The sequence below is a fragment of the Chaetomium strumarium genome (assembly GCF_033439665.1).
Source record: "Chaetomium strumarium strain CBS 333.67 chromosome Unknown B0T15scaffold_5, whole genome shotgun sequence".
NCBI lineage: Eukaryota > Fungi > Ascomycota > Sordariomycetes > Sordariales > Chaetomiaceae > Chaetomium > Chaetomium strumarium.
This window is the reverse complement of record NW_026944433.1, coordinates 1,597,324-1,622,103: the sequence shown is the minus strand read 5'-3', so window position 1 is coordinate 1,622,103 and position 24,780 is coordinate 1,597,324. Positions and strand designations below refer to the sequence as shown.

Genomic DNA, 24,780 nt, shown 5'->3' with positions numbered 1-24,780 from the left:
AACTTGAACCATTTACTACAGAGGTATTCGGGGTGATACACAATTTCACTCAACAAGTTGAAGGTAGCATATGTGAATTTTATTCACAACTCACTGCAAGCCCCCTGCTAAATCATCATAGCTGCATGTACTATATGCCTCTTCCCCTCCCTCCCCATCTAGGCAGCGGGAATGCGTGAAGAGAGTACTGTACTCGTTACTGTCGCTGTGGGGTGTCTGTACTCAGAGCTCATGTGCTGCGATGCGTCAAACGCAGCCCGTAACCACCTCTCTCCCATGCGCCGTCGCCGTCTAATAAGGACAAAGTTGAGAGAAAGTTGAAAATCCTGGTCGCGCCAAGAATAGACCGCCAAAAACGGTCGTTCAACTCAACTCGACAGCCTCCTCTTAACCCAGTCGGCCATTGGTCACCCGCTTCCCATTCAGCGTTCCGTTACCGTTCGTCAGATGGTTCCCGTTGTTGCTGACCGCCACTTCCTCTGCTTTCTCCTGGCCATTGGAAGCCCCCAGATCCTGGGCCCCGGTTAGGCCCTTGCGGATGGCCAGAACCGAGTCGACAATAACAGCGTCGATGCCCTCTTTCACTTGTCGCTGTGTATATGGATTAGTCTACTGGAGAAAGGACAAAAGAGAAGAGAAGAGATGAAGACGTACCTGTACCAATTCGGTCTGGTTATTTTGCATCCCATAGCTCACGCAAACCAAGCCATTCTGCTTCACCACTCTCACCAACCTCGGCGAATTGACAAAAGGCTCCGCATTGCTCACAATGCCCAGCAGGTTCCACCGTGACGCAAACCGGATAGCCTCCTGCAGGCTACTGGCGCGGATATCACCCACCGGGGCGGTTCCAGCATCCGTGAGGAACAGGATCGGGATGTTCGGCTGCTTGAAGCTCATGCAGAGACAGATGTCCGGGTTGAACGAGCTGAAGATGATGTGCCGCCCGTTTGCGAGGTCGTAGACCTTGGTCAGGACGGTGTCGCAGAACGAGTTGAGCTCGACCGCATACGTGTCCATCTCGTGTTCCTCGCTCTCGTGGAGCATAGGGTACTTCAGCTCGATGTTGAAGCCGACGGAGGGCGGAAGCTTGCGGAAGAGGTCCTCCAGCGTGGCGAAGGGTGCTTGGATGAAGTTGCCTCGGGAGTTGGCTTTGAAGCCCTTGGCCTTGAAGTCGCGCGTGTGTTTCATGCGCTCTTCCATCTCCTGCTTCGTCAGCTGATGGTCCACCATCGGCCAGTCCATTGACATGGAGCGCTTCCTCGGCCCAGGACTGCTGCTACGTGTCTTATCGAGCTGCTTGTGCTGGGGCTTTGGGGAGTGGCCGTTTCGGGAGGAGTCCGAGTTGATGTGCAGGAATTGTTCCAGAGTCAGCGTATGCACGGGCGCGTCGAAGCCCGTCTCACTGACCAGGAAATCGTGGTAGATGACCGGGACATGGTCCTTTGTGAGCTGCACATCGAACTCGACGTATTGGGCTCCCAGGTTGGCAGCCGCGATGAAGGACGGCACCGTGTTCTCGCCCAGCTGCAGCGACCTGTTGGCCACCAGATTCTTCCCCAGGCCGCGGTGACCGATCACCATGGTCGATGTCATCTTCTTCCAGTATGTGTGCTGGGAAGTGACCTCCATGTTTGGATGCGAGAAGGGGGTGATGACTAGGAAGTTGAAATTCACGGTCCCAATCACGTCGAGATTGGACCCCACGATGGGAACGCAAACGTCTCCCTGCAGATTCATCCGCTTGGTTCCGATTGTCGGTCGCACGCTGGAGAGCAGTGCGACACCACGCCCAATCTTGTTGTTCTGGTTGCCCGAGTATGTAGGGACAATATCAAACAGCAACTTGACCTTCGAGGCGTCAGCCGTGGTGAAGACGATCGGCTCTGTCGAGATGTTCTCGTGGACCGGCATATCGATGATGGTAGGCTCGCCCTGAGCACCCTGAGCCGACACCACGATGGAGAGAGCTGTGTCCAGCTGAGTGTTGTGTGCCTGGGTCAGCGGAACTTTGTCCAGCGTGACGGCCTCGACGTTCTTGCGCATATCCATTGAACCGAGGCTGACAAGCACCAGGCTTTCATCCTTGAGATAGCGGTGACCGAACGACTTGACGGGTTCCGCCGGGCGCGAGGAGCCATTGGATCTCCTATCCTCTAGGGAGGCGACCTCACGAGCCACAGGCTCGGTCGCCGGTTTCTCCTCGTCCGAACTGCTCGATCCTGCATCATCCTCATCCCCACTGTGCACAGCAAGCAGGCGCGCGATATCGAGATGTCCTCTCAGTGCGGCATGTTCCTTCGCTGTCCAGCCCGACGAGTCCGGTTTGTCGACGTCCGCGCCAGCATCCACCAGGATTTGCGCGACAGACAGGTGGCCGTCCACTGCTGCGATGTGGAGTGGAGTCCAGGCAAAAGAATTCTCAACGAGGTCCAGGTTTGCCTTCTGCTCAGCCGTCCCCTTTAGTAACACCCTGGCGCATTCATCGTGACCGAATCTAGCGGCGATATGCAGCGCCGTCTCGCCGACCTTGTCCTGCCAGTTGATATCCACACCAGCATCCACGAGCATCTCCACGATAGGCTTGAGGTTGGCCTTGGTGGCGATGGCCAGGACCGCGCTCGACTTGGAGATGGACCGCCTCATCTCGGCTTTGTGGTCGTTCACGCCGTTCCAGTTTTCCCCCTGTAGAAGCGCCTTTGTCGTCAGGACGTGGCCGCCAAGGACGCTGAGATGGACTGGCGCATTGCCTTCCTTGTCCTGCCATTCGACCGCATCAATGCCGTTGTCGACGTTGAACTGGTCCCATTCCTGCATCTTGCTCATCAGGATTTGGCATACCACCACAAAGCCGAACTGGGCGGCATAGTGCAAGGGAATCCTGCCGAAGCTGTCCCGTGCGCTCAGTGCGATCCTCTGGCCTGGTTTGAGGGCCTCGAGAAGGTAAATCAGTATCTGGACCGCCTCGTCGTCCCTTGTGAGCAGATTCGACTCCTTGAGGCCGGAGACTCTCGGGGCCGCAAGAGGCGATGTTGCCGGTGTGAGATGCCTCTGGGCGTACTGAGCCGCACCTCCCGGGAAGGGAAAAGAGGCTGGGCTTGATTGTTCATCCACCTGGGAAGAGGCTGTCTTCGTCCGCCCAATGTGGATTACCAGTCTGTGGACACAGTTCCGCTCATTGATGTCGTCAGGCTCGTCGAGCGAGGTGATATTGTCTAGTAGGAATGAGATGGAGCTTTTTGATCGTGCCGAGATGGACCGTTGAAGCAGGTTCAGAAGCATCCGCTGCGAGGAAGATTCCGAGCCCACCAGGTTCCCTGTGGTCAATCCCGCTTTCAGAGCATCGACGTCGTCATTCCTAATGGCCTGATCCAGTTTGTCCAACAAGCTCGATGGGACATTCAGCATGGCTTTTGCCGATGCTCGCCCCAAGGAGCGGGTCGACCTCTCCGACCCTGCGTCATCGATATTCTGCGAGTCACCCAGCACTGAGAGCCACTTGTTGATCTCGGAGAGTAGCCTGGCAATGGCGGTGTCCTTGGCGAACGGTCGTGGCTCGACCTTCGTCGAGATGTATCGGTGCTGAGTCGTCGTGTTGGGCACCTTCTTGTCGAGCTTTTTGGTGATCTTGATGAAACCGCGGCGGTTGATCTCGCCGAACCATTGGAGCTTCCGCAGCTGGCTGCGCAGCTCGAGGAGGGCGCCCATTAACTCCTCGATCTCATCATCATCGAGGTTCGCAACAATCTCCGGCGAGCTGCCGTATCTGTCCTGAAGGACTCTAAGTCTTCGATAAGCCTCGGCAAACTTTTTGTTGTAGAACGAGTCGACGTCCTCAAGATTCCGGTCCAGATCGAAAAAGAACTCTGCGTGCCCACGTTAGTCATCCGGACCAGCTTAGCTCAGCCTGGGATAAAATCCACCAGCTAGATCAACTTCTTCGCCATTCTGAGCTGCTCTCGCCGCAGCCTTGATGAGCTTCTTGAGGCCCTTGTAGTTGATGTAACAACCTGCCCACTCGGGGACTTGGTTCCTTGGGAGACTGCACGTACGGGTCAGTGACTATGCAACAGCAATGCGGATTGGTGGGGACGAACGTACTTTCTACCAAACTTCATGTTGCGATATGGACTCACCGCGGAGCTGGTGTGAACACAAGCGGCAGAAAACTCGGTGTAGCGAGAGTGGTGCGAGATGCTGAGACTCAGCCGAGGAAGGGAGTGGATGATGTTGGAATCCTAAGACAGCATGTTGAAGATGTAGGATAGCGTGAGAAACAATCTTCAAAGCAGCCGGTAGGCAGGTGGCGTAAAGAGCCTTTCTTGTTCTGAAACCGGTCGACCGGTGTTTAAGTTGACGTTGTTTCCACCCTATGACGCAAAGACCCGAGAAGGTTTAAAGCCGCAGCAACAAAAAACTCAAGGATCAAGAAGCACGCAGGCTCAGGACAGTGACGCGACCCCGACACGTACGTCTTGAGCCTCGAAAGACAAAGGAACCATCTGAAGAAGGAAAATGGGTGGGGGGGGGGGCAGCCAGGGTTGATAAGTAGACAGGATGGCTTATGATAGAACGGCCCACGGCGGGCAGCGAGAGACCCCCAAAGTTAAAGTGCCGTGAAGAGGGATACCTAACGTTATTCAACGCCCCCGGCCAGCAGATCAGGTACACGGTGCGGATCTGAAAGTCTACCCTGGCGCCGCCGCGGACGCGCTCTCGCCTTCAGGTTCCGTCGCTACAAAAACTCGCCGGAGTTGGGAAGGAGCATCCCAGGGGTTCATGATTCGCCTGTTCCCACTCCGTGCCAGCCGGAACCAGTAGGATTTCGCCGCGGCGTCCGGTGCGGCCGAGTCCCGTGCCTATTGGGCAATAGGTCCACATTGTCCGCCATCTCTTGAAGCTCAACCTGTTCGAACAGAGCGTTCACGTGTTGTGATCAGTTCCAATATTTCTCTCCGTCTCTTCCAATTTATATTTATCTTCTAGTTTGCCTATATTGACATTTATCGGTTGCTATGATGTTTCCCGGCTCTCGTCACGGGCGGGGGCGACCTTCTCTTCACACCATAGTTATTCCAACGCTGGTTAGATCCCGTCTGTATAGACTCGAGTACAGTCAACTTAGACCGTTCGCCACCACACAAACCGGAGGCCAGTCCACGGGATAGCCTACCATATTGTGTGGCGGTCACTAGGTACTGTGTAAGCCGCAAGACGGGACATGCATGTGGTGGGGGATCAGGATATGGCATCTGCAAGGCGACGGGGAAATAAGAGAACGTGGGAGGTGGGCGAGACGTGGGTGTCGTCATGCGACTCCTCGCAGCTTGGACAGCAACCCCGGATAACTTCGACGTTTGTGAAGGCTGCTCTCCATCTGCATTCCGCTGAGTGCATTGCTCACCGCTTCTCATCGTTTCAGACACCTACACAGTACTTCCAGAAATTAAAGCAGGGTGCCACGAGACGCTGGAGGTGGATGAAACTAGAAGGTCCCTGCATATGGAGCCCCCGGGAAACAATTTTAGAAAACAATTTTAGATATCCTCGTGACTTGTGTCTTTAGAACATCACACAACTACCGTGGATCATTGGCAGGATGTGGTGTCTTGTGACGCATCTCGCTCCCACAGAGGCCGGGCTAGAACAAGCGCAACTTCCTGAAGGAGGAGAGTGCATATTTGGTGCAAAGAACTGGATCGTGAGGGCATTCGCAGTTGGCCGATCGCTTCTGCAGCTATCATACCTGTGATTATTATCAAGATATCTACACGTCTTACATAGGTATCAGGTATGCAGAAGCAGGCTTGTCTGTCTGGCACCTGTTTCCACTTTGTATGGATACCTCCAGTTTGAGTTTCTAGTCTGCGTCCACCACCATCAACCTCACGCTGCAGTAGGTGCCTTGACTGTTTTTTTTTCGGTGTTTAGATAGTCGGGTTGCAACCGTGGAGTGTGTGAAGTGAGAAGGGAGGCTTGTTTAGTCAAATCTCTTTTAGGCTTTAGCAAATAGTAATGGCCACTCTATCTTCGATCGAGCGTATCAGCCCAGGTTTCCAAACACTATGGTCCTGGCGGGTAGCCGACACACATGTATGTACAATATGCTGGTTCGTATAACACTTATACTACATTTATATACGGTGTTCCTCTCTTCACTACCCGTCCCAACCTCGCCGCAGATGACCCCGATGACCCCGGCAATAACGAGAGGCCCGAGAGAAGTCGGGCCAAGGGCGACGTCCTCGCCTCCTTGTCCTCATCAACCTTGAACTCAGCCAGGTACTGTTCGAAGCGAGCCAAAATCCTGCCTAGCGGGACGTCTCCTGAGGTGTTCCGCGTCTCCAAGAGGTCTTGGGCGAGCGCGAGTGGGAGAGCCTGCAACAAAGCCTCCTTCAGCTGCCAGTCGATCTCCCTGCTCCTGGCGAAGCACATTGCCGCCTCGTGATGCACCGTTCCCGGCGTGCCAATCGCCAGGGCCAGGGCAGTCCGTGTCTTGAAGGACAGATCCGGGTTGAACAACAACCGCGCGTCTCGTAACTCCCGCGGGGCCTGCTCGGCCAGGATGCTGCAGATGGCTGCCTCGAAGTCAAGGATCTTCTTTTGCGACTCGTTGGCTTCGGTCCTCAGCCACTCTAATCGAGCTACCCGTTGGATGCGTTCCGCCTTGAACATTTTTTCTTTCGGGCGGTTGACCGCGATGTCAAGAGCAGAATGCGCTTTGTCAAGCCTCTCGCTCAGCGGCCCGTCTGCGGAGAGTCTTCTCGTGGCCTGCTTAAGCCACAAAGTGGTGTGGGTGGCGTGGTGCCACGTCTCTTTCGTCCAAATCGCTGTTACAAGGCGATCAAGATTCGATTCTTCGGCTCGCCTTCTGGCGTTATAAGTCTGGCATACGTCGTTTGCCCCGTCATCAGCAGTAACGTCGGGAAGGAGCGTCGTCGCCTGCCACATGTTGAGCAGATGGCGCAGCTGCCTGACCAGTCCGGGACCGATGGCGTTCGGACCGAGCAGAAGCGATGATGCTTGGTCGATGTTGTTGAGCAATCCCCCAACGATCACCCTAGCCGACGCCGTATCCAGGAAGGTGAGACACGAGTGGAATAGCTTCCACATCAGGTCTTTGCTGACCGTCCATTTCTCAGCCAGGCAGACCGAAAAGAGCCTGGCGGCTTCGTGCAATAGATCGAAATCTATCAAGCCTTCCATCATGGCCTCCGCGAGGTTCCGCGTGAGCGGCGCCCGCTCGACGTAGTGACCGTCGACAAACCTGACGTCAGCTGTTTTGGCCCAGGCCCGGAGACTGGGATCCCGCGCTACGTCGTCGGCCGTTCTTCGCATCAGCCCTATGCCGGCAGAGTCGTAAGCGAAGAGACGGCGAACAAGGTCATGGAAGCGGACGATGTCCTTCTTCATGCGGTAGTGATGCAGTAAGCACAGGAATGTTGCTTCTGTCGGTCTCATTGAGCTCGAATGGAAGTATTCCACCACAGCGTCCGCAAGCTTGTGCTCGCAGAGTAGCGAGAAGCCGAGGATGAGCGCGTTGACATTCTGAATGCCCGGAGGCACACCGCAGACAAGGAGATTGTAGCAGATCTTGGCTACGTAGTGTTCCCGGCGGGGCCGCGCCCAATCCGCCATGATCTTCACATTCAGCTCGTTCAAACGAGCTCTTTGTTCGATCGTCTCCATCGGGTCCACGTGCGGGTGGGTGTAGGAAGGATAGCCACTGGACCTCACCAGACGGATCATGGTCCTGGCCGAATCTGGGCTCTCAAGCGCGGGGTGTGCTCCGGGCACTTCGGCCTCTGAGACCCAGTAGGCATCTGTCAGGAGCCGATCCGTTAGGTCCGCGATCATGCCCGTGACCTTTGCTAGTCCTTCCTCGTCGATTGCCTCCTGGTGCACGAGGCTGAGATCCTTCGCCTCTGCATCCATGACCTCGTCGCACCTGGACAGGGTCGAATGCTCTATGCCGTACTCTAGAATTTTCCAGCCAGGCAGGCCGAACATTTTGCGCAAATCGTTTCTTGTCTTGAATCTGGACTTGCGGGTCGCGTTCAGCCTCCTCAGATGGTCCGGCTCGAGCTTGCAGATGTCCTTTATAACAGCCAGCTTCTCCAGCGGCGACGAGTCCGGGAGACTAGGGTATGCGGACGTGATAACCTTTGCCAGGTCTCGGGATTGCGACTCCTCCAGCAGGGTGGCCAAGCTGCTCCTGGCCTCGGCGAGCTCGCGATCGAGCTCGCGCCTGCGCTTGTCCTTCCTGCCGGCGTCGATAACGGCGGCGGTGGCCATGATGGCGGAATAGCATGCCGTGAAGACATCGCTGGCTAAGAGCTTGCGCCGTCGTGGGTTGCTCCTCGCGCTCGTCGTCGCTCGCCGCGCGGCCGAGTTTGCTCCCCGTAGGCACGCCCGGCAGTGGCAGGCCCTCAGCTGGGCTGCCATTGACCACAGGCCCAGCATCGTCGGGGCATGTCGGCCAAGCTGAGCCTGCGAGCTGCGTTGCGGGTTTTCGGACTCGTAGGGCGGTCGATTTGGGAGCTAGAGCTCGGTGGGCTGATGCCGTTATGATTTCTGACTTGGGGCCAATTGAGCCATTATTAGGTATCGACCTAGGATTACGGTGTGAATTCGAAGCTGTAATGTGGGACGGAGCTAGGTTGGGTTCACTACTACCTGAAAGGGAAAGCTCCAAATAATTAGAGGGCGTGTGCTTATCAAGTGGGACAACACATTGCCCCTCTCACAACTCTCAACACCATCAAGAAGTTATCAACAGCTGGTAGTGTGCAGTTGTATATGACCCTCCGCGCATCCTACTCGGAGCAACTGTACCTGGGACCGCAAACCGTTAAGGCTTTCAGGGCCTATCTTTCAACATTCGAAATTTGAAAGCCCGGGCGTTGCCGCAATGTATGCGCTCACACTGACGGCGGAACTGGCGGGGTAAGCTTTTCTTCCTCAGCAACGAGCTGGCAAGGATCGAGACTCCGGAAGCTTATCACGGGAATCGGATCTTATAGAGTGACAAACCTGCGGCCGAAGGACAACCAAGAAGCGCCGTTTCATTATACGTTCAAGGTACAATGCACCTCATGCAGGGAAACGCATCCCAATCCCGTTACCGTTACCCGCTTCGTGAGTCTCTCTCCTTTCCCCGTCCATTAAGCGGCATGGCTTACACCACTTAGGAAACCAATGAAATGAGCGGAAGTCGAGGCGAGGCAAACTTCGTATGGAAGTGCAAGAACTGCAAGGTATCGACTACGCAGACTTATACATCTGTTGCGGTTCTAGCCATCCTAACTTAAATTCTCCTTGTCACAGAGAGAGTCGTCCGCCTCTATCAAGGCTGCCCCAACTCCGTACGAGCAGGCTGAGCCGCCGAAGGCTCAGAGAATCCTTGAGTTTGACTGTAGGGGCTTGGAATTCACAGAATTCCTTCCCGAGGTTTGTTCCATCTTTTCCTGTCCGAGTTCGTGGTTTTCGGAGCACTGATGATGGTCTGCCACGGTTAGGGGGAGTGGCTCGTGGACGGCGTCGAGTCGAACACCAAGTTTGAGGGCATCGAACTAGCAGAGGGGGAATGGTTTGACTACGACGAGAAGGCAGGAGAAGAAGTTAGCATCAAGGAAGTAAAGTGGGATATCGTTCGCGCTTGAGGATACCCAGATTAGCGCGCCAAGTCGTCAAGGACCGCTCCCTCGATGCTTCGTTCCGTATGCCCGTGAGTTTTCCATCTAATGAGCGACTGTAGGTACGGATTCGGGAAGCCGAGTACCGCTCCGAGTTGAAGCCGTGGTGGGATGCCAACAGTACCATACGGTGTATTGGAGTGGTAGGTTACACGGTAAGGTGTGCATTTAGCGGAACTTACCACCGGAATACTCCGGTATTCCTTCGTATGTAACCTATTGATTGTACAATTGTAATGTATTGTATTGTACAAGACCATACAGTACAGTAACTTCGTATCGTCCGAAAGTCTCAGACTTGGACACTGCACATCACCAACCTCGTGCAAACCACTCGCCGCAAGGATCAGCTCACTGCTGCTACGGACAGGATGGCATCCAATGAGGGTACCGCAACTCTCCGATTTCTCACAGATGCAGGACACCTCTTGGCCGGGACGGCTCCCGAGACCTCGGCAGATCTCATGAGACGACGCAATGAGCTGATGTTTGAGCACGAGATGCCTCTGTCGGACAGGCAGCGACAAAATGTATGTGGCTGTTGCGGTCACATCATGGTCCTAGGACTGGGGAGTGAGCTCCAGGTCGAAGCTGGAAAAAGAACCGGCAAAAAGCCTCGCTCGGCTAGAGGCCTGAAGGTCAACAAGGCACGAGGCAACACTCTGCAGACGCGCCCAGGCCCAACCAAAGCCATAACTTGTGGACACTGCGGCAGGTTCACGAAGGTTGAGCTGCCAGCTCCGGCTCCTATCACGAGGCACAAGGTGAAAGCTGGGAAAATCCCCGAACCCTCCGGACCCGGAGTGAACTTGTCTTTGTCAAGCGCCTCCCGAGAACCACCATCTCAAAAGTCAAGCGCCAACGCGAGCAGCAAAAAGCGAGCCAAGTCGAGGAAGGCTGGATTGCAGGCCTTGTTGAGCCAGTCCAATGCGGCGCGAAACGCAGGACCTGGGCTCGGTCTTAGCCTTGCCGACTTCATGCAGAAGACCTAAGTTCAATAGGTGCCGGGCCGTGGAAAGCGCTCATTGGCCTCCTAAGGTACTGTACCTACCTACGTATGTACGTGGTACTATGCCTCGAGCAAGTTCGGGCGGCGCCCCGAACATTCGGGAGCCTGGTGGAACGTTAAGGCTCGGCCTGGAGCGCCTAGGTTTATGACATAAGCCTGCCTAGACGTGGGGCACCCCACTGTGTTCAGGCGCTGGATGAAGATCTGCTTATCAACTGTGACCCCGCCATACAGCAGAATAACCCCTCCAAAAAAATCTCGCTATACACCCCGTGAACAGCATAGGTCACGGAAAAGATCACCGTCACAGACCCTTGGACAGCAGTCAATATGCCCGAGCTCTTCAAACCCATTGGCGAGGAGGTAGAGAAGGTCGCCCCGGCGGCCGTTCCCAATGGGACGAGCGGTGACGACCAGGAGAAAGTGGTTGAGGAGATCGAGTCCCTCTGCATGAACTGCGAGGAAAATGTGAGTGCACCACCACTACCTCTCGAGCCAAGGACCAAGCGCGATGAGTGTACTAACGCGACACAGGGTGTAACACGGCTCCTGCTAACGAAGATCCCCTATTTCCGCGAAGTCATCATCATGTCCTTCTCCTGCGAGAAGTGCGGTTACCAGAACAACGAGATCCAGACGGCCGGAACCTTCCAGCTCAAGGGTGCTCGCTATGAGCTCCGCCTAACCGACATGGCCGATTTCGAGCGCAGTGTAGTCAAGTCGGACACAGCCAACGTCAAGTTCGTTGAGCTGGATCTAGAGGTGCCCCCCGGCAAGGGTCAACTCACAAACGTGGAGGGTCTCCTGACGACCATAATCGACGACCTCGCATACGGTCAGGAGAAGCGCAAGGAGGAGCAGCCTGAGGTATACGCCAGGATCGAGGAGATCATCGCCAGGGGTAGGAAGATGCTTGCTGGCGAGGCGTTCCCCTTCCGTGTCGCCGTCGACGACCCGGCAGGCAACTCGTTCATCACCCCTGACATGCGCGACGGCGTCGGCAAGTGGGAGAAGCGCGAGTACATCCGTACCCCGGAGCAAAACGCCGCCCTGGGGCTCGCCGACACCAGCGCAGCCGGTCCTGACGGGCAGGACGACATCGTGCCCGACCAGGTCTACTCCTTCCCCGCCTCGTGCCCGGGCTGCATGCACCCGTGCACGACCAACATGAAGATGGTGGAGATCCCACACTTCCGGCAAGTCGTCATCATGAACACGACGTGCGACGACTGCGGGTACAAGTCCAACGACGTCAAGACCGGCGGCGAGATTCCCGAGAAGGGCAAGAAGATCACGATCCGCGTCAAGACGAATGTGGACCTCGCCCGTGACATCCTCAAGAGCGAGAGCTGCGCGCTCGAGTGCCCCGAACTCAGCCTCTCGGTCAACCCGGGCACGCTCGGCGGCCGCTTCACCACGGTGGAGGGCCTGCTCACGCAGGTGCGCGACGACCTGCACAACCAGATCTTCGAGGCCGACGCCGACGCCGACGCCGGGGCGAGCGCCCGGGTGAACGATTCGCTCCCGGCCGAGGAGAAAACGCGCTGGGAGGAGTTCTTCAAGGGGCTGGACGCCGCCATCAAGGGAGAGAAGGAGTTTACCATTGTCCTCACCGACCCCCTGGCGAGCAGCTATGTGCAGAGCTTGGCGGACGACCCCGGCCAGCCGGACGAGCAGATGACGGTGGAGGAGTACGACCGCACGGACGAGGAGGAGGAGGACCTCGGGTTGAAGGATATGAAGACGGAGGGGTATGAGGCGGATGCGGCCCAGACGGAGGATACTGCCTGAGCTGTTGCTTTTTCTTCTTATTCTGATATTTGAGGAGTTTGGTGGGAAAATACTGTTGAAGATACCTCATGGTTGGATGTAGATAAAAGATACATATACGAAGCGATGTGCTGCAGGGGCGTATGGGATGAAAAGAAAAAAGAGTTGGCTTACATTGCTTGTTCACGCCTCCAAATGGTTGCTGTGTTCTGTATTGTCTCGGTATACTATACAACGATGTCGGGCAAGTCCCCAAGCCGGGGCTGTAAGCGTCAAAGTTGACCAGCAGCGCCTTCAACATGTTCATAGCGTCTTGCCCATATGAAGTGATTATACCTTAGCATGGAGCCGCGAAGTGTCATGCAACAGATGAAGCAGCACAAGTTGAAGGTAACCCCGGTTATTAGTTGCCTTAGGACACACTCATAGACGAAGCATAATTCCATCATTGGCAGCGTGGTATCTCTCTCTGGCAGGCTGGCAAGCAGGCAGACGGACCGGGCGAACCGAACCACAAATCCTACCCCCACCAAGCAAACGCCCCCTTTTCCCGGAATAAACCACAGCACAAGCTTCCCAATATGACCCTTCCCTCCAGCAATAACAACGACGACTCCAGTGCCACCATCCCCGCCGAGAGACAGAGAGATAGCCTGAGATCCTTGAAGAAGTAGAAAGAGGAGCCGCCATGCGATGAGCAAGCAACAAGGCGGACCAGCAAAAAAGTCCGGGTATATGGTAGGAAAACCACCCCCGCCGCCACCGCATCATCACGTCGCCCGTCAATCATGAATCGTGAATTGAAAAAAGGGCCCCCGAGCCCCCGAGCGACAGCCCCCTCCAGGGTGAAAGCGAGGGTAAGTAAGTAGCTGACTCCCCAGGACTGCGAAGAAAAGAAAAAGAATTGAAGAAGAGGGGGAAGAGACGGAAGCAGAATGTGACCGGAATCCGAACCGAATTTATCCTGGCACCTAGGCAGGGGTAAAACAAACAACAAACAACCGACGACGAGAAACAGAATTCCAACTCCCACCCGGAGAACCGAGCTCGCTCTTCTACTCGTTCTAGAAGAAAGAGGGCTTGGTGAGCACACGGTACTCGACGTAATCCTCGCCGTCAATCGTAATTAGGTTCCCCTGACTGACCAACTTGCCCTGGAAAGGGCCGGTCTGCTTACGCTGGTACTTGATGCCAGCGTGTACTTTGGCGTCATCAGCGCCGGCGCGGATAAGGGCGGTCGTCTGCACCTCCCACACCTTGGTCAGGCGGGCCATGTTGTTGAGGAAGGTTGAGGCGGCGCGGCCCTGGGTGTTGTTGTCGTTGTCGGGAATGAGGTTGGCGGTGTCATTGGTGCCATTGGTCGCGGGAACGAGAGATGCCTCGCGGCTGGCGGTGAGTAGATCAACACGGCCCTGGGCAGCCTCGAGGAGAGCGATCTCATGGCTGGCGATCGAGTTGGTCCGCTGGTTGGTCCGCTGGATGATGGCGGGGTTCGGACCGGAGGACGGGCGGTTAGCGGCGCGATATTCGAGGCCCGGGAGGGGATGGCGGCCCGCTGCGGGGGTGGAAGAGCTGGCGTTGCGGCCGTTGGCGTTGGCCAGCTGCGAGCCCTTCAGCGCAATGGGCGTGGGGTCCGTCATTTCGTCCCTGCGCATGGGGGTGCCCGGCGCAGCGCTCTCCAAGACGCGCTGCTTCGCCTCGTACACGGCTCTCATCTCATTGTCGGCTTGCTGCTCGGGGACCTCACCGACGTCGAGCTGGCGCTGGCGGACGCGGCAGTATTCCTTGACCTCGGCACGTGAGAGGTTTACCAGGTGGGGATCGAAGACGACTTCGTCCCACTGGATCCAGACGCCTCCGGCACCATTGGGAAAGTCGCTCTGCAAGGGGCGGCCGTCCCGAGTCTCGCGCGCCAGTTTGACGCGAAACAGATCGTTGGTGCCAATGACGCCATACACGGCGTGCTTGTTGGCGGGATCCTGCTCCGTGGAGCTTTTCCACGTCCCGAGCAGGATTCTCGTTGGGCGCGTGCCGGGGATCTGGTCGACCGTCGGCTGCGGTGTCCTCGGCGGCTCAGGGGGCGCTAGCCGACGCCTCTTGGCTTCGGCGCGGCTCATCGGCACGGTACCCGCAGGGACCACGGGGCCATACGCGACCGGGGGAGGATACGGGGTCTCGGGCGGGGGGTTAGTCCGCACACGCTCCGCAGCCGCGTTGATGGCGTCAAGGTCCAATCTGGCCTTCTCCTCGGGGGTCTCGTGATTGCCCTTGGCCTCGGCGCGGATCTTGATATATTCTTTCACCACGTGGTGATTGTGGCCGACGAGATGCGGCTCGAATGCGACCTTGTCGAACGTGACCCAGCTGTTGCCGGGGCCGGCCGGGAGGGGATACCGCGGGTCCATCGGCCGGCCATCGCGCGTGGTCGGCAGGAGTCTGGTGCGGAGCCGGTCACGGACATCAATAAAGCCAATCACGCCGTGTTTATCATCCGCCCGGTCCGCCGGCGACGCCCGCCAGTAGCCGACAACTATTCCTTTCGACTCCCCCACCGAAGACCGGGGAGGGCGGGCAGACCGGCGGTACTCCGGCTCGTCGCCCAGCGCGGGAATCCCAACATCATCACCATCACCATCACCGACCGACTCCGCATAGACTGCCGTCGACGCACGCTTACGCTTCGGATACTGGCCGGTAAGCGACTTTTCGTCAACGGCGTCGCCCATTGCGACATCTTCTCGCTCCATGTCCTCGGTGGGGGATGTGTCCACCTTGTCGCTACCAACCTTGGTGCCGACCACTATCTCGTCCTGCAGGTTGCTAGTGTTGGGGTGAACCGAGCCGATGGGCGAGTCGGGTGGAGGGGTGAGGTCTTCGTTTCTTTCATCTTCATCTAACAGGTTGACGACCGTGGTGACCTCCTGGGCCTCGCTGTCTGTCTCGCTATTGCCCCACTTCAAGTTGTTCTTCTCGTGGGGTTTGACCGAGTTGCCTATCTCTTTGTTGCCACTGGCGCTGGGAGGAAGGCGTTGGCCACCGGCTCCAAAAGGAGCAACGGCTCAGGAACTGGGTCACAATATAACTTACAGTTGAGATGAGTCGCCACCACTCGACGGGGTAGCAGTTCCAGCCGAAGTAGGTCTGTCTTGGGGACTGCCAACACCCGGCTCAGAGTTCGGAATGCTGAATGGTTTCATGACGATCAGTATCTCTCATCATCAATAGGGAAACGACTCGTACAGCCCATGAAGGAAGCCCAGCCGACTGAGATTGATGGCGTCGAAAGGAAACGAGCTCTGGTCGGTGCCAGAATGCAACAAAGGGCTACTCACCTCTCGGCTGCAAACACCTCTTGGGCTTCGGATCGGGGGGCCATCTCTGTCTCTGTGCCTCTGACCACGCTTGCTTGTCAGCTCCTTGAAGTTTCGGAATTTTGACTTTGAATTTTGAAAGAAGCTCTGGATTGTTTGACAAAGTCGTGACCGGTGTGAAGGAAAAACTCTTCAGAAGAACTCGCAAGGGCAAGGAGCAAGGGGTAACGAGGGGCGAGCGGATTTCTTGAAGCTCAAGGAGGAAGAAGGAAAACACGAGGGATAACGGCGGCCAATCATGCGGACCAGAACGGACGGGGATGTTTCCGGAGAAGCGGGCACTCCGGGTCACTTAGAGGAGGGTGAACAACTTGAACGAACCTCTTGGGATGGGACCGTGGCATCAAGGACCTGGATGTGGCTCCCAGCTTAGCCCTTAACAGCCATCGCACTCTGAGGCACTCGAAGAGACGGATGTAGATATGACAGGTAAGGGGTAGCGAGAGAGGGTATTCACGGAAGGCCACAGCAACTATGAGCCGGCACGACACAGGCGACTTGCCCAGTAGCTGCGAGTGCAGTAGTTCTTGGACACCAGCTAAGGGATTCGCGCTGAGGATGTGAGGAGCGCAACAAAATACCTGAAAGGGGCAGAAAGAGACAAACATCGCAGCAAGACTGGTCGAGGGTACACACTAATACACTCAACGCCGAGCTTTCGGGTACTCTCTTCCATAACAGCAGCCTGTCGTGGAGCCCTGAATCAAGTTCTGTTATAGTATAGATCATGTGAACAGAGCATGCACTCACTCCTTATTGTCCTTGTCATCAGCCTTGGACTCGGCCGGAGAGGTTAACGGTTCACCCGAGGGCGGCTTGACATCCGCTTTAACGGGCTCGGTCACAGAGCCCATGTCCATGTTGTCGGTGATGCTCGTCGCCATTGGGCTTTAGACACTAATCTCGAGTCTATACACCTGTTAGCCTTGAGATGGTGTGAGTTACGTAGTACTTGAATATAGGAGAAAATGAAAGTGGCAATGAAGCCTGAAGCAGTTAAACTTGTTTTAAGTTGAGTTGGCATGGAAGTGTGTACCTAACGCACCTTAGGTAATCATATAGAGAATTGGGAGAGGCAGGGGCAACTTTAAGACATAAAACGCAGCTTGTGACCCCGATAAGACGAGGCAATGGGATAGGTTGCCAAAAGACAAGAAGGGAAACAGAGCTCGACTGCATAGCTGGGCGGGATGCGCTTACTCAAACCAGTCAACAGCCCAACGCAAATAGACTCTCGAAGTTGGAGACGCTGGAAGTTGTAGAAGTCTTGGCACTTTTGTGATGATTGCCAGGCAAAGGCCACCCGCAACAGCCTAGACTACCTCTAGGCGCTTCGTGTTCACAGGCTCGCGCGCAAGGTTCAAACCATCGTGGAAGATTCACAGACTTAACGATGGGATGAAGCTCGACGTTTCGCTGGCGAGGACGAGTTGCAAATTGTTTAGATTATGCGGGTGTCTTCGTGTTCTAGACAACAAGTGTCTCAAAACATAGGATCTTGTGTGTTGTTGTTGTTTGTTGTTATTGTTGTTGTTGTTGTTGTTGTTGTTGTTGTTGTTGTTGTTGTTGTTGTTGCTGCTGTTGTGTTTTGTAAAGCGCTAGGGTTATGTGCTTTGCATGGGAAAGTGAGACGGTGTGTCGGAATAGAAGTCCTGAGAAGGGACGGATGAAATGAGTTGTAAGAGAAAGTGCAGTAGGAGGGAAGGTGAACTGGCGCGGGTGGATAAGGTAGATAGGAGCAGTTGAAACCAAGGACAACAGGGTCATTTGCTAGAGTCTCGACTGGGGTGTTAGTAAGACTCGAGGGTACACGTTATGAGTACCTAGGTATGTACATTACACTAACGTTATGTACCGGAGGATGACGGGACGACAAGTGTTCAGCTAGATTGCACCACTGCAGTCTCATGAGGGAACTCGGCCGAATGCCAAGTGCTTACAAGTTCCCATTCTTCCACCCAGGGGTACTAAATTGACAAGACCATTGGGACTTGGACACGAACATGGTCGAGAATGAAGACTATTGTGGGTTTACCTGTTCTTAATGTACTTAAGTACCCTTCTCGCCCAAACATTTGCGTCCCCACGAGGGATGGGAGCTTTCACGCATGACCGGTCTGGGTTCAATCATCTGAAATACGGTCTACGGTAATAATAAATGTATCTCGTGTAGCGCGGGGAGTCCTGCATCACGCTGATGGAACATCGTGCTGATCGTACCCAACGAGCTGGAGCATGGAAGGGCAGAAGCGGGCTGAAAAACATAGTCAGGGTTCTATGACCTTTTGAAGACTCGGACTTGATTTTCAAAAGACCCCTCGGATCTCTCAACGTCTCAAGAGGTCTTACGGCCGCGGGTCATCAACCTGTTGAAAGATCATTAACAATAATGAATACGCCGACATTGAAGTTACCCCCATCTCTCCATCTCAGCCACATGGATCACGGATCAGACCTGACGCTTGTCGCGGCCGAGAGTTGCAGAATGAACTTCCCCACATACGGAAACGCCATTGGCTGGTCACTCTTCGGAACTCAAAAGGCCAGCCTAAATCGTGAGATCTACCTTACCTACAGCACAAATTGCGAGAAACCCCCATCGAGGTGATGCCGTATCACGACTTGGTATCTTCCTAACACTGAGCGTGAGTATTCAGGGAGTCCAATATAGGAACCCACGGGAAAGGCACTTCAGTGATAGCATAGGTATCGTTGAAGGCGAAACTGCTAGGAACTTTACATGTATTCATGCTGGCGGGGACTTCTGAGCGCGCGGTTCATATGGAGTGGCGACAGGGGCTACGACAATGGGGTGATCCTGCAAAGCTTAGTACCCAGTGTAACGCCAGAAAGCAACCCACCATTCCACAAGAAGATTGGGACTCGTCCTTTCAAAAGACTCGAATGCGGGTTGAGCACAGTCATGACTTGCCACAAGTGTGCATTATGCCCCCGGACGTTTGGTTGTTCTTTGTTAGCTAGTCGTGTCGAAAGTCCTATATAAGAGAAAACTACTACTTTGGTATTGTACCTTAGGTAGGGATGCCGCTCTCGCAACTGTCCCCGCCGGTCTGTGTCATCCCAGAATATGCGCCACCAGTCCAACAAGGAAATCCGTCTCACCACGGGCAGTGAGCCGAGCAATGACACCGAGTCTTCCATGCAGCAAAGTTCGAGGCATAGGTACGGATACGTTACGGATATTGATGACCAAAGCAATAAGCATCTCACAATAAAACCTCGCCCCAGCTCAGCTTCAGAGTACCTATGCAACAATTCCGTCAACTAGCGACCGGATAGCGTTATCACACGAGGCGAGCTGCTCTGGTGCCTCCCGATTGATCCATGGCAATTTGTGCAACCAGAGTTGAATGTGTGTCACGTACACTAGGACAATCTTACAGAGGGGCGTATGCCCCAAGTCCTCGTATCGGATAGTACAGTACATACATACGGATACCTCATATCGCACAATGACATGTTGGGAGTCAGGGAGCGGAATACATACCAGGTCAGTAATTAGCGATCAACTAACTGTTGGCCAACCAACCGCGGGGGTATCGTCTCATTGTATTTGCCAAATGCAACGCCAACCTGTTTCTACATATGTGTCTCATCCCGAATGACCTTTGATCCTCCCCGGTCATGTATTGTGCAGAACGCCTACTTGCTCTCTAGGTTATCCGTTTACCTCCCCCGTCCCCGTCCCCGTCCACCCCCTCTCCCTCCGCGCCCGCCGTTCCCATTCCTACCGCCACCAGTCTTTCTCCCAGCACCTCTAGGCGCATCAAACCGCGCGTACAGCTCCTCCAGCCCAAACGCCGCCTCCGCACAGCGCATGTAGTTGATTACCCCGTGGTCTACAACCGCCACCAGCACGTTGCGGTGCCCGTGCTTGAGTCGCGCGTACAGCCGGCCGGGGTGTCCCGTCCACTCCGGCTTGCCCGGCGCGGGCGGGGTCGCCGCGAGCAAGGCGGATATCTCGGAGAGGGAAGGCACGGCGGACTGCTGGGCGTCGACGACGGCGAGCCGGAAATCCGGCGGCGGGTGCCGCAGTTTGGTCCATTTCTGCGCGGCCTTCCAGATGTGGAAGTGGATCGTGAATGGTTCGGCTGTGGTGATTGTTTGCTGGCTCGAAGTGGAGGGTTTATGGCGTGGAAGGAGGGCCATTTGGCGGTAGATGGAGGCGTAAGAGCGGTAGAGGCCCGGTTGGACGAGCGGACCGTAGGGGAGGTGCTGAGGCGAGGTGGTGAGGAGGGTGCTAAACCATTGCCAGAGAGTGGTCGTTATTGGCATTCTCGTGGGAGGCGTTGGCTGTCTGGAAACGGGCGGCGCCCGGAGGACGTTGTAGCCGCATCGCTTGAGGTTGGAGTAGACTTGAAACTTTTGCAGGCTGATCTTGCCGCGTTCGCCGTCGTTTCCGATAAGGAGGGCGTAAGCAGCTTGGAGGCTCAGCGGGAATCCCATTTCGTACTCATCCGCCTCTTCTGCCTCTTCTTCCACTGCCATCCCCTCCGGAGGGAATATCTCCTCAATCCCCTTCAACGGCCACCACAGGTCCAACGACCCCCTCTCCACCAAATACAGCGCCTCTTCGGGCAACAACCAATCTTTCCCCCGCGCCGGCCTGTCCTTCGCCTGCCCCGTCACCGCCCTCCCAAGACTGTGGCTAGCGGGCGACGACCATTCCAGCACAACCACTCTTTCCCTAATATGCCCATATGGCTTCTTCTCCCTTCCGGCCTCCTCCCCATCTTTCCCACCACCCTCCTTCTCCTTCTCCTTCTCCTTCTCCTCCATCACCTCCTCAGAATACCCCTCCCACCAAGTAGGGAAATACCACCCCCTCACCAACGCCGCCCCTTTCTGGCCCACGGGATGCACCCGCGTGTAACTGAGCACGTCGTGCATCGCGGCCCGGCTCTGCTCGAGCGCGTTCTCCTGCACCCGCAGGCCATGCGACTCGAAGTCCTTCTCGCCCTTGCGGATTGTCTGCGCCGACACGCCGGCCGTCTTGCGGAATTGGTGGCGCTGCTGCTGCGACGACGACGACTTGGACTGCAATTGCAGGGACGCCGCAAACGCCCGGAAATCTTGTGAGGCGGCGCCCTCCTCCTCCATCAGGTCCTCTGTCGTGAAGTCATCTGTGGCGGCCTCGGGGGGAAGAGAGGAGGCTGGCGCTATCGCTTGGGATGACTGGGAGGTTATGGAGGAGGAATGCGGAGGGGATATGAGGGAGGGGTTGTCGTCGTCGTCCAGGAAGGACATTTTATGTTTAGTGTTTTGGTTGGCAGCTAGAGAATTGGACGGCCGGGGATGGTAAGTTTATGCCGTTTCAGCGTTGTTTGCCGTTGTTCAGTCTCTGCGATGTGAGGACTGTGGTCGAGATTGGGCCGTCATGCTCAGAAAGTTGTTGTGATCGTAAGAAGATACGCTACGATAAGGGTTGGGGTTGGGTACTGGATCCTAGCGTATAAGTGCATCTCGCCTCTGATGACTCAGAAGGAGGTGCGTTCAAGTCGTTGATACCAGGTAGTCAATGAGATCAGTGCCATGAAATTTATATTGATAAACAAAAGAGAGGTCTTACAAGCCGGGAGGCTCTCCCAGTGTCCTACGCCTGAGTTTTCAAGTGTCGAATGTAATGTAAACTATCACCGGAGACTGTCCCGGGCAACTGACCCCATCACGACTCCACCAAGAGTCCAAGACTGACGATGGAGCAAAAATCAACAAAAACGTACAACACCGAGGATTCCCCAGTCGTCACCGACCTGAGTACTAATTCGGCCCTTGGGAGCTTGACTAGGGCAGAGCGGACGGGATGCCGTATTTTCTCCCAGGTATGGTCGTACGTACTGGAACACGTCAAACGGGAGCATGATATCCATTGGGCGAGGTAAGCAGATTATAGTTAAACCAGCACTTTTAACGTTATTATGGCATGACTCGGTGACGAGGTGTGACTACCTTGATCATCATTGGTGAGTGTTGGCGCTGGGATGGTATATATAGAGATGGTACCTTGGGGAAGACAGTCAAGAACACAATTGTGCGGAGAAGAGCAAGTCTGCTGGTTCGACTTCAGGGATGATGATTGCGAAGGTATGCCTTGGCTCTTGGATTAAGAAGTAACGAAGAAGGGAACAATAAGAAAGATATCAGGCCTGGGGTATTCTACAAGGAGGGAGAAGACACCCAGATGGGAAATACTGGCAAAAGAAGTGAAGAAACAGGGAGCCAGGATGAGAAGGGGCATAGGAAGAAGAGTGGTGACTGTAGGCTCATTGTCCGTTGTTCTAAGCATACAGTATACTGGGTCTACCACTTCGCTTGACTTCAAGCCTCATGAAACAGCTTATGTGTCCCTGTATGTACCTAGACTCTGCGTGCGAGTGACCTCTCTACAGTGACAGTGGAAAGCCCTCATCGGAGGGGCTCGTTCGGGACGACGAAAAGGATAAGGATGGAAATGCCGACAAGAGATCATGGAAAGGGGAGGTAGGTGTAAGGGAGCCAAGTTGTACAGTACAACCGCGAAAGAGAGAGGGAGACCCTTGAATAGGGGGTAGGTGGACATCAAGATTGAGGAGACGATCCACGAAGAAGGAAAAGGGGAAAGGATCGCGCCGCATGGGGCTTTCCACTCAGTATGTTTTCTGGAATAATCATCTAGATGGATTTGGCATGCCTCACGCGCAGCGCTCTGCTGTCCCCAGGCTTCCCACGCAGGAAACCACGCAAAGACCCCCAACACCGTCCCAAGGCCGCTGGCACCACAAGATTCCTCACAACACCTTACACAGAAACGCCGGCCATCTGTAGATGACTTGAGCTCCCAGACGGGGCATCTAACTCCTCCATAGCGCCTGGAAACAGTTCCTGTAGGCCATCCATCACCCCCAGACAAGTCCTCTAACGGGTAACCTGATCCTTCTCAATTCTCTGTTCGTGACCTCATGCTCGTTGTTCCTGCCTTCGTCTTCATCATCTCCTCCCAAGATCCGCAAAATCGCACGGTTCCCATCATTCATGACTATGATGCGGGGCGCTGGGTATTTTTGACTCTCCCCTTTGTCGGCTAATCCCCAAAGCCTGCCGATACCTAGTGTAGCCAACGAATCCGTTCAGCAAAAAGGTGCTTTGCTGGATGTCCAGCCACCAGTTTGCTCGTCATCCATTCGCGCGCCCTTCGACATTCAGTCAGGGAAGAAACTCTCGACTCGGCTAGCTGTTAGGAACAGTCGAGGTTCCTTAGCCGCGAATGGTGGTTCCTGCTGCATGCGCAAGGCGTTCCTGGTCGGCGCCGTGCGCTGTGTCGGCTATCCGATTTTTAACTAATAACGTGGGTATCTCGGTATCATTCGATTAGCATCTTCTTGACACCCCCGACCTCACACAACCCAAGATGCCGGATCGAGTTCCTTTCGCTAGCCAGGACGATAGTCCGGTCTGGAAGAATAGGGTTGTTCGGATCGACATGTGAGGCGTCCTTTGCCGCCTGCTCGATGGCATCCATCTCCTCCTTGCAAGCTTGCTGATCCAATGGGCACACTACGATCGGCTGGCGTAATGTGATATCCCGAGCTGACGTCATGTGCGCCTAAAATTCACGTAAGAAAGAGCGCTCAACAAAGCAACTGTTGTCCTGAGACTAGACGTCTTACCTTGATACTCAGAAAGAACTCGATCTTATAGAGCGTTGATGTTGTCGTGAAGCTCGTAACCTCGTACATCGGAAATGCCGGCTTACCCCTTTTTATTATGCCATCCGGATCCCGGAGGTCCCGCGCAGGCAGCACGAGCCCTAGGTTCGTAATGTATCCGGTCTCAGGCATCTTCGTCCCCACCGTCTGCGTGTGTTTCGCGATTTTGTTGATCTTCTTTGTCGGCTCGTCCCCTTCCGGATTGAACGTAATCTCCTCTTCGATGGTGAGCGTAATCTTCTGTATTGTCACCCTCTTCGCCTTGTTCAGATAGTCCGGATTTGGCGAGAGCTTGACATAGACCGTAATGGGGTCCAATGGTCCATAACTCCATTTCGGGAGCGATATGCCCAAGTTCACAATGTGGTCTGCCGTGGCCACCCGGGTCTCCGGGCGGTTGTACATGCCGAACGTCGAGAGCGTGTCGTACCGCTGAAGAGGGATGGGGAAGCTGTATCGATTCTGCATGCTGGACCCTTGCTGAACCGTGACCACGAGCTCGTAATACGTCTCGGCGATTCGACTGGGGAGTTGCAAGCTCGCAGGCGGGATCCGGCGGTTTGTCTCTTCACCCCCGCGCCCAAAGGGTATAAATATCTGGAATGGTAGGTCCATGGCAATCACGCTCTCCGCCTCCTTCCCTGATACACATCGAAAGAGAAGCACCTCCTTCCCCACCAGATCCGCCGTCTCGCGCCGCGGCGTCCCTAGGTGTCGTTTCGCAACATTTTCGGCCGCCGGGTGTATCGTCTCTCGGCGCTGGAGACAGATGCGCACCATCGAAATGTTCACCGCGGCTGAGAAGCCTGCGCCGGGGCGGATTTCGACCTTGCCGACAATTCTGGGCTGAGAGCATTGGAGTCAGCACGAGCAGCGAAACCAGGCATTCGCGACGGCGCACATGCGCGCCGGACCCCCGGGCTGATGAGATCCTCCATGCGATTCTGGGGAGCAATCGTAAGAAGGAAACCTACCAGAGTCGCCGAGATGCCGGGGTAGCCCACCAGGAAACTGCTGTTCGGTGGGCCGGATATCCTAACGGTCGCAGGAACATTTGCTACATTCATTCTGGAGTTGGCGCCGGAACGGCGATTGCCGGTGGCTCAATCAGGGCAGGGCGATTTTGGAGGTAGGTTGTTGTCGTTGGCGTCGTTGAGGCGGGCGCAACGGCCGTCGCCGGTCATGAAGGACGGGGTCGCCCACTGAGCTGAGGCCGGGCCCCGGTGCTA

At 55.5% G+C, this 24,780-nt stretch overlaps 9 protein-coding genes across 9 annotated transcripts; 3 read left to right on the top strand and 6 right to left on the bottom strand.

Annotated features, from left to right (window-relative positions):
• Positions 1-124: 124 nt before the first annotated feature.
• B0T15DRAFT_239609 (Glycerophosphoryl diester phosphodiesterase family-domain-containing protein) lies at positions 125-4,420 on the bottom strand. The gene is made up of 4 exons (XM_062863054.1): positions 4,102-4,420; positions 3,924-4,042; positions 655-3,866; positions 125-591 (listed from the first exon to the last, which is right to left on the bottom strand). Exons 1-4 carry the CDS (start codon positions 4,116-4,118, stop codon positions 388-390), a joined length of 3,552 nt encoding a protein of 1,183 aa, XP_062720161.1. The 5' UTR covers positions 4,119-4,420; the 3' UTR covers positions 125-387.
• Positions 4,421-5,860: 1,440 nt separating this feature from the next.
• On the bottom strand, positions 5,861-8,463 carry B0T15DRAFT_512537 (uncharacterized protein; the record flags this gene model as incomplete). The annotated part of the gene is made up of 2 exons (XM_062867989.1): positions 5,861-5,909; positions 6,173-8,463. 2 exons carry the CDS (start codon positions 8,461-8,463, stop codon positions 5,861-5,863), a joined length of 2,340 nt encoding a protein of 779 aa, XP_062720160.1.
• Positions 8,464-8,659: 196 nt separating this feature from the next.
• On the top strand, positions 8,660-9,668 carry B0T15DRAFT_239521 (uncharacterized protein). Its single transcript, XM_062863050.1, has 5 exons — positions 8,660-8,946; positions 9,024-9,138; positions 9,192-9,257; positions 9,328-9,450; positions 9,519-9,668. The coding sequence occupies exons 1-5, from the start codon at positions 8,912-8,914 to the stop codon at positions 9,660-9,662; spliced, it is 483 nt and encodes a 160-aa protein (XP_062720159.1). The 5' UTR covers positions 8,660-8,911; the 3' UTR covers positions 9,663-9,668.
• A 293-nt stretch (positions 9,669-9,961) lies between these two features.
• B0T15DRAFT_239369 (uncharacterized protein) lies at positions 9,962-10,861 on the top strand. Its single transcript, XM_062863048.1, has one exon. The coding sequence runs from the start codon at positions 10,067-10,069 to the stop codon at positions 10,685-10,687; it is 621 nt and encodes a 206-aa protein (XP_062720158.1). The 5' UTR covers positions 9,962-10,066; the 3' UTR covers positions 10,688-10,861.
• Positions 10,862-11,034: 173 nt separating this feature from the next.
• Positions 11,035-12,888, top strand: B0T15DRAFT_558036 (ZPR1 zinc-finger domain-containing protein; the record flags this gene model as incomplete). The annotated part of the gene is made up of 2 exons (XM_062870459.1): positions 11,035-11,172; positions 11,239-12,888. 2 exons carry the CDS (start codon positions 11,035-11,037, stop codon positions 12,493-12,495), a joined length of 1,395 nt encoding a protein of 464 aa, XP_062720157.1. The 3' UTR covers positions 12,496-12,888.
• A 503-nt stretch (positions 12,889-13,391) lies between these two features.
• B0T15DRAFT_239392 (uncharacterized protein) lies at positions 13,392-17,199 on the bottom strand. The gene is made up of 4 exons (XM_062863049.1): positions 17,046-17,199; positions 16,596-16,742; positions 15,562-15,657; positions 13,392-15,489 (listed from the first exon to the last, which is right to left on the bottom strand). The coding sequence occupies exons 2-4, from the start codon at positions 16,727-16,729 to the stop codon at positions 13,539-13,541; spliced, it is 2,181 nt and encodes a 726-aa protein (XP_062720156.1). The 5' UTR covers positions 16,730-16,742; positions 17,046-17,199; the 3' UTR covers positions 13,392-13,538.
• A 2,306-nt stretch (positions 17,200-19,505) lies between these two features.
• B0T15DRAFT_536346 (uncharacterized protein) lies at positions 19,506-20,646 on the bottom strand (the record flags this gene model as incomplete). The annotated part of the gene is made up of 1 exon (XM_062869544.1): positions 19,506-20,646. A coding segment is annotated over one exon (1,114 nt), but the record flags the coding sequence as incomplete, so codon positions are not given.
• Positions 20,647-22,188: 1,542 nt separating this feature from the next.
• Positions 22,189-22,469, bottom strand: B0T15DRAFT_536344 (uncharacterized protein). Its single transcript, XM_062869543.1, has one exon. The coding sequence runs from the start codon at positions 22,423-22,425 to the stop codon at positions 22,204-22,206; it is 222 nt and encodes a 73-aa protein (XP_062720154.1). The 5' UTR covers positions 22,426-22,469; the 3' UTR covers positions 22,189-22,203.
• Positions 22,470-22,842: 373 nt separating this feature from the next.
• Positions 22,843-24,715, bottom strand: B0T15DRAFT_239134 (uncharacterized protein). The gene is made up of 3 exons (XM_062863047.1): positions 24,526-24,715; positions 23,513-24,397; positions 22,843-23,448 (listed from the first exon to the last, which is right to left on the bottom strand). The coding sequence occupies exons 1-3, from the start codon at positions 24,616-24,618 to the stop codon at positions 23,206-23,208; spliced, it is 1,221 nt and encodes a 406-aa protein (XP_062720153.1). The 5' UTR covers positions 24,619-24,715; the 3' UTR covers positions 22,843-23,205.
• Positions 24,716-24,780: the final 65 nt, after the last annotated feature.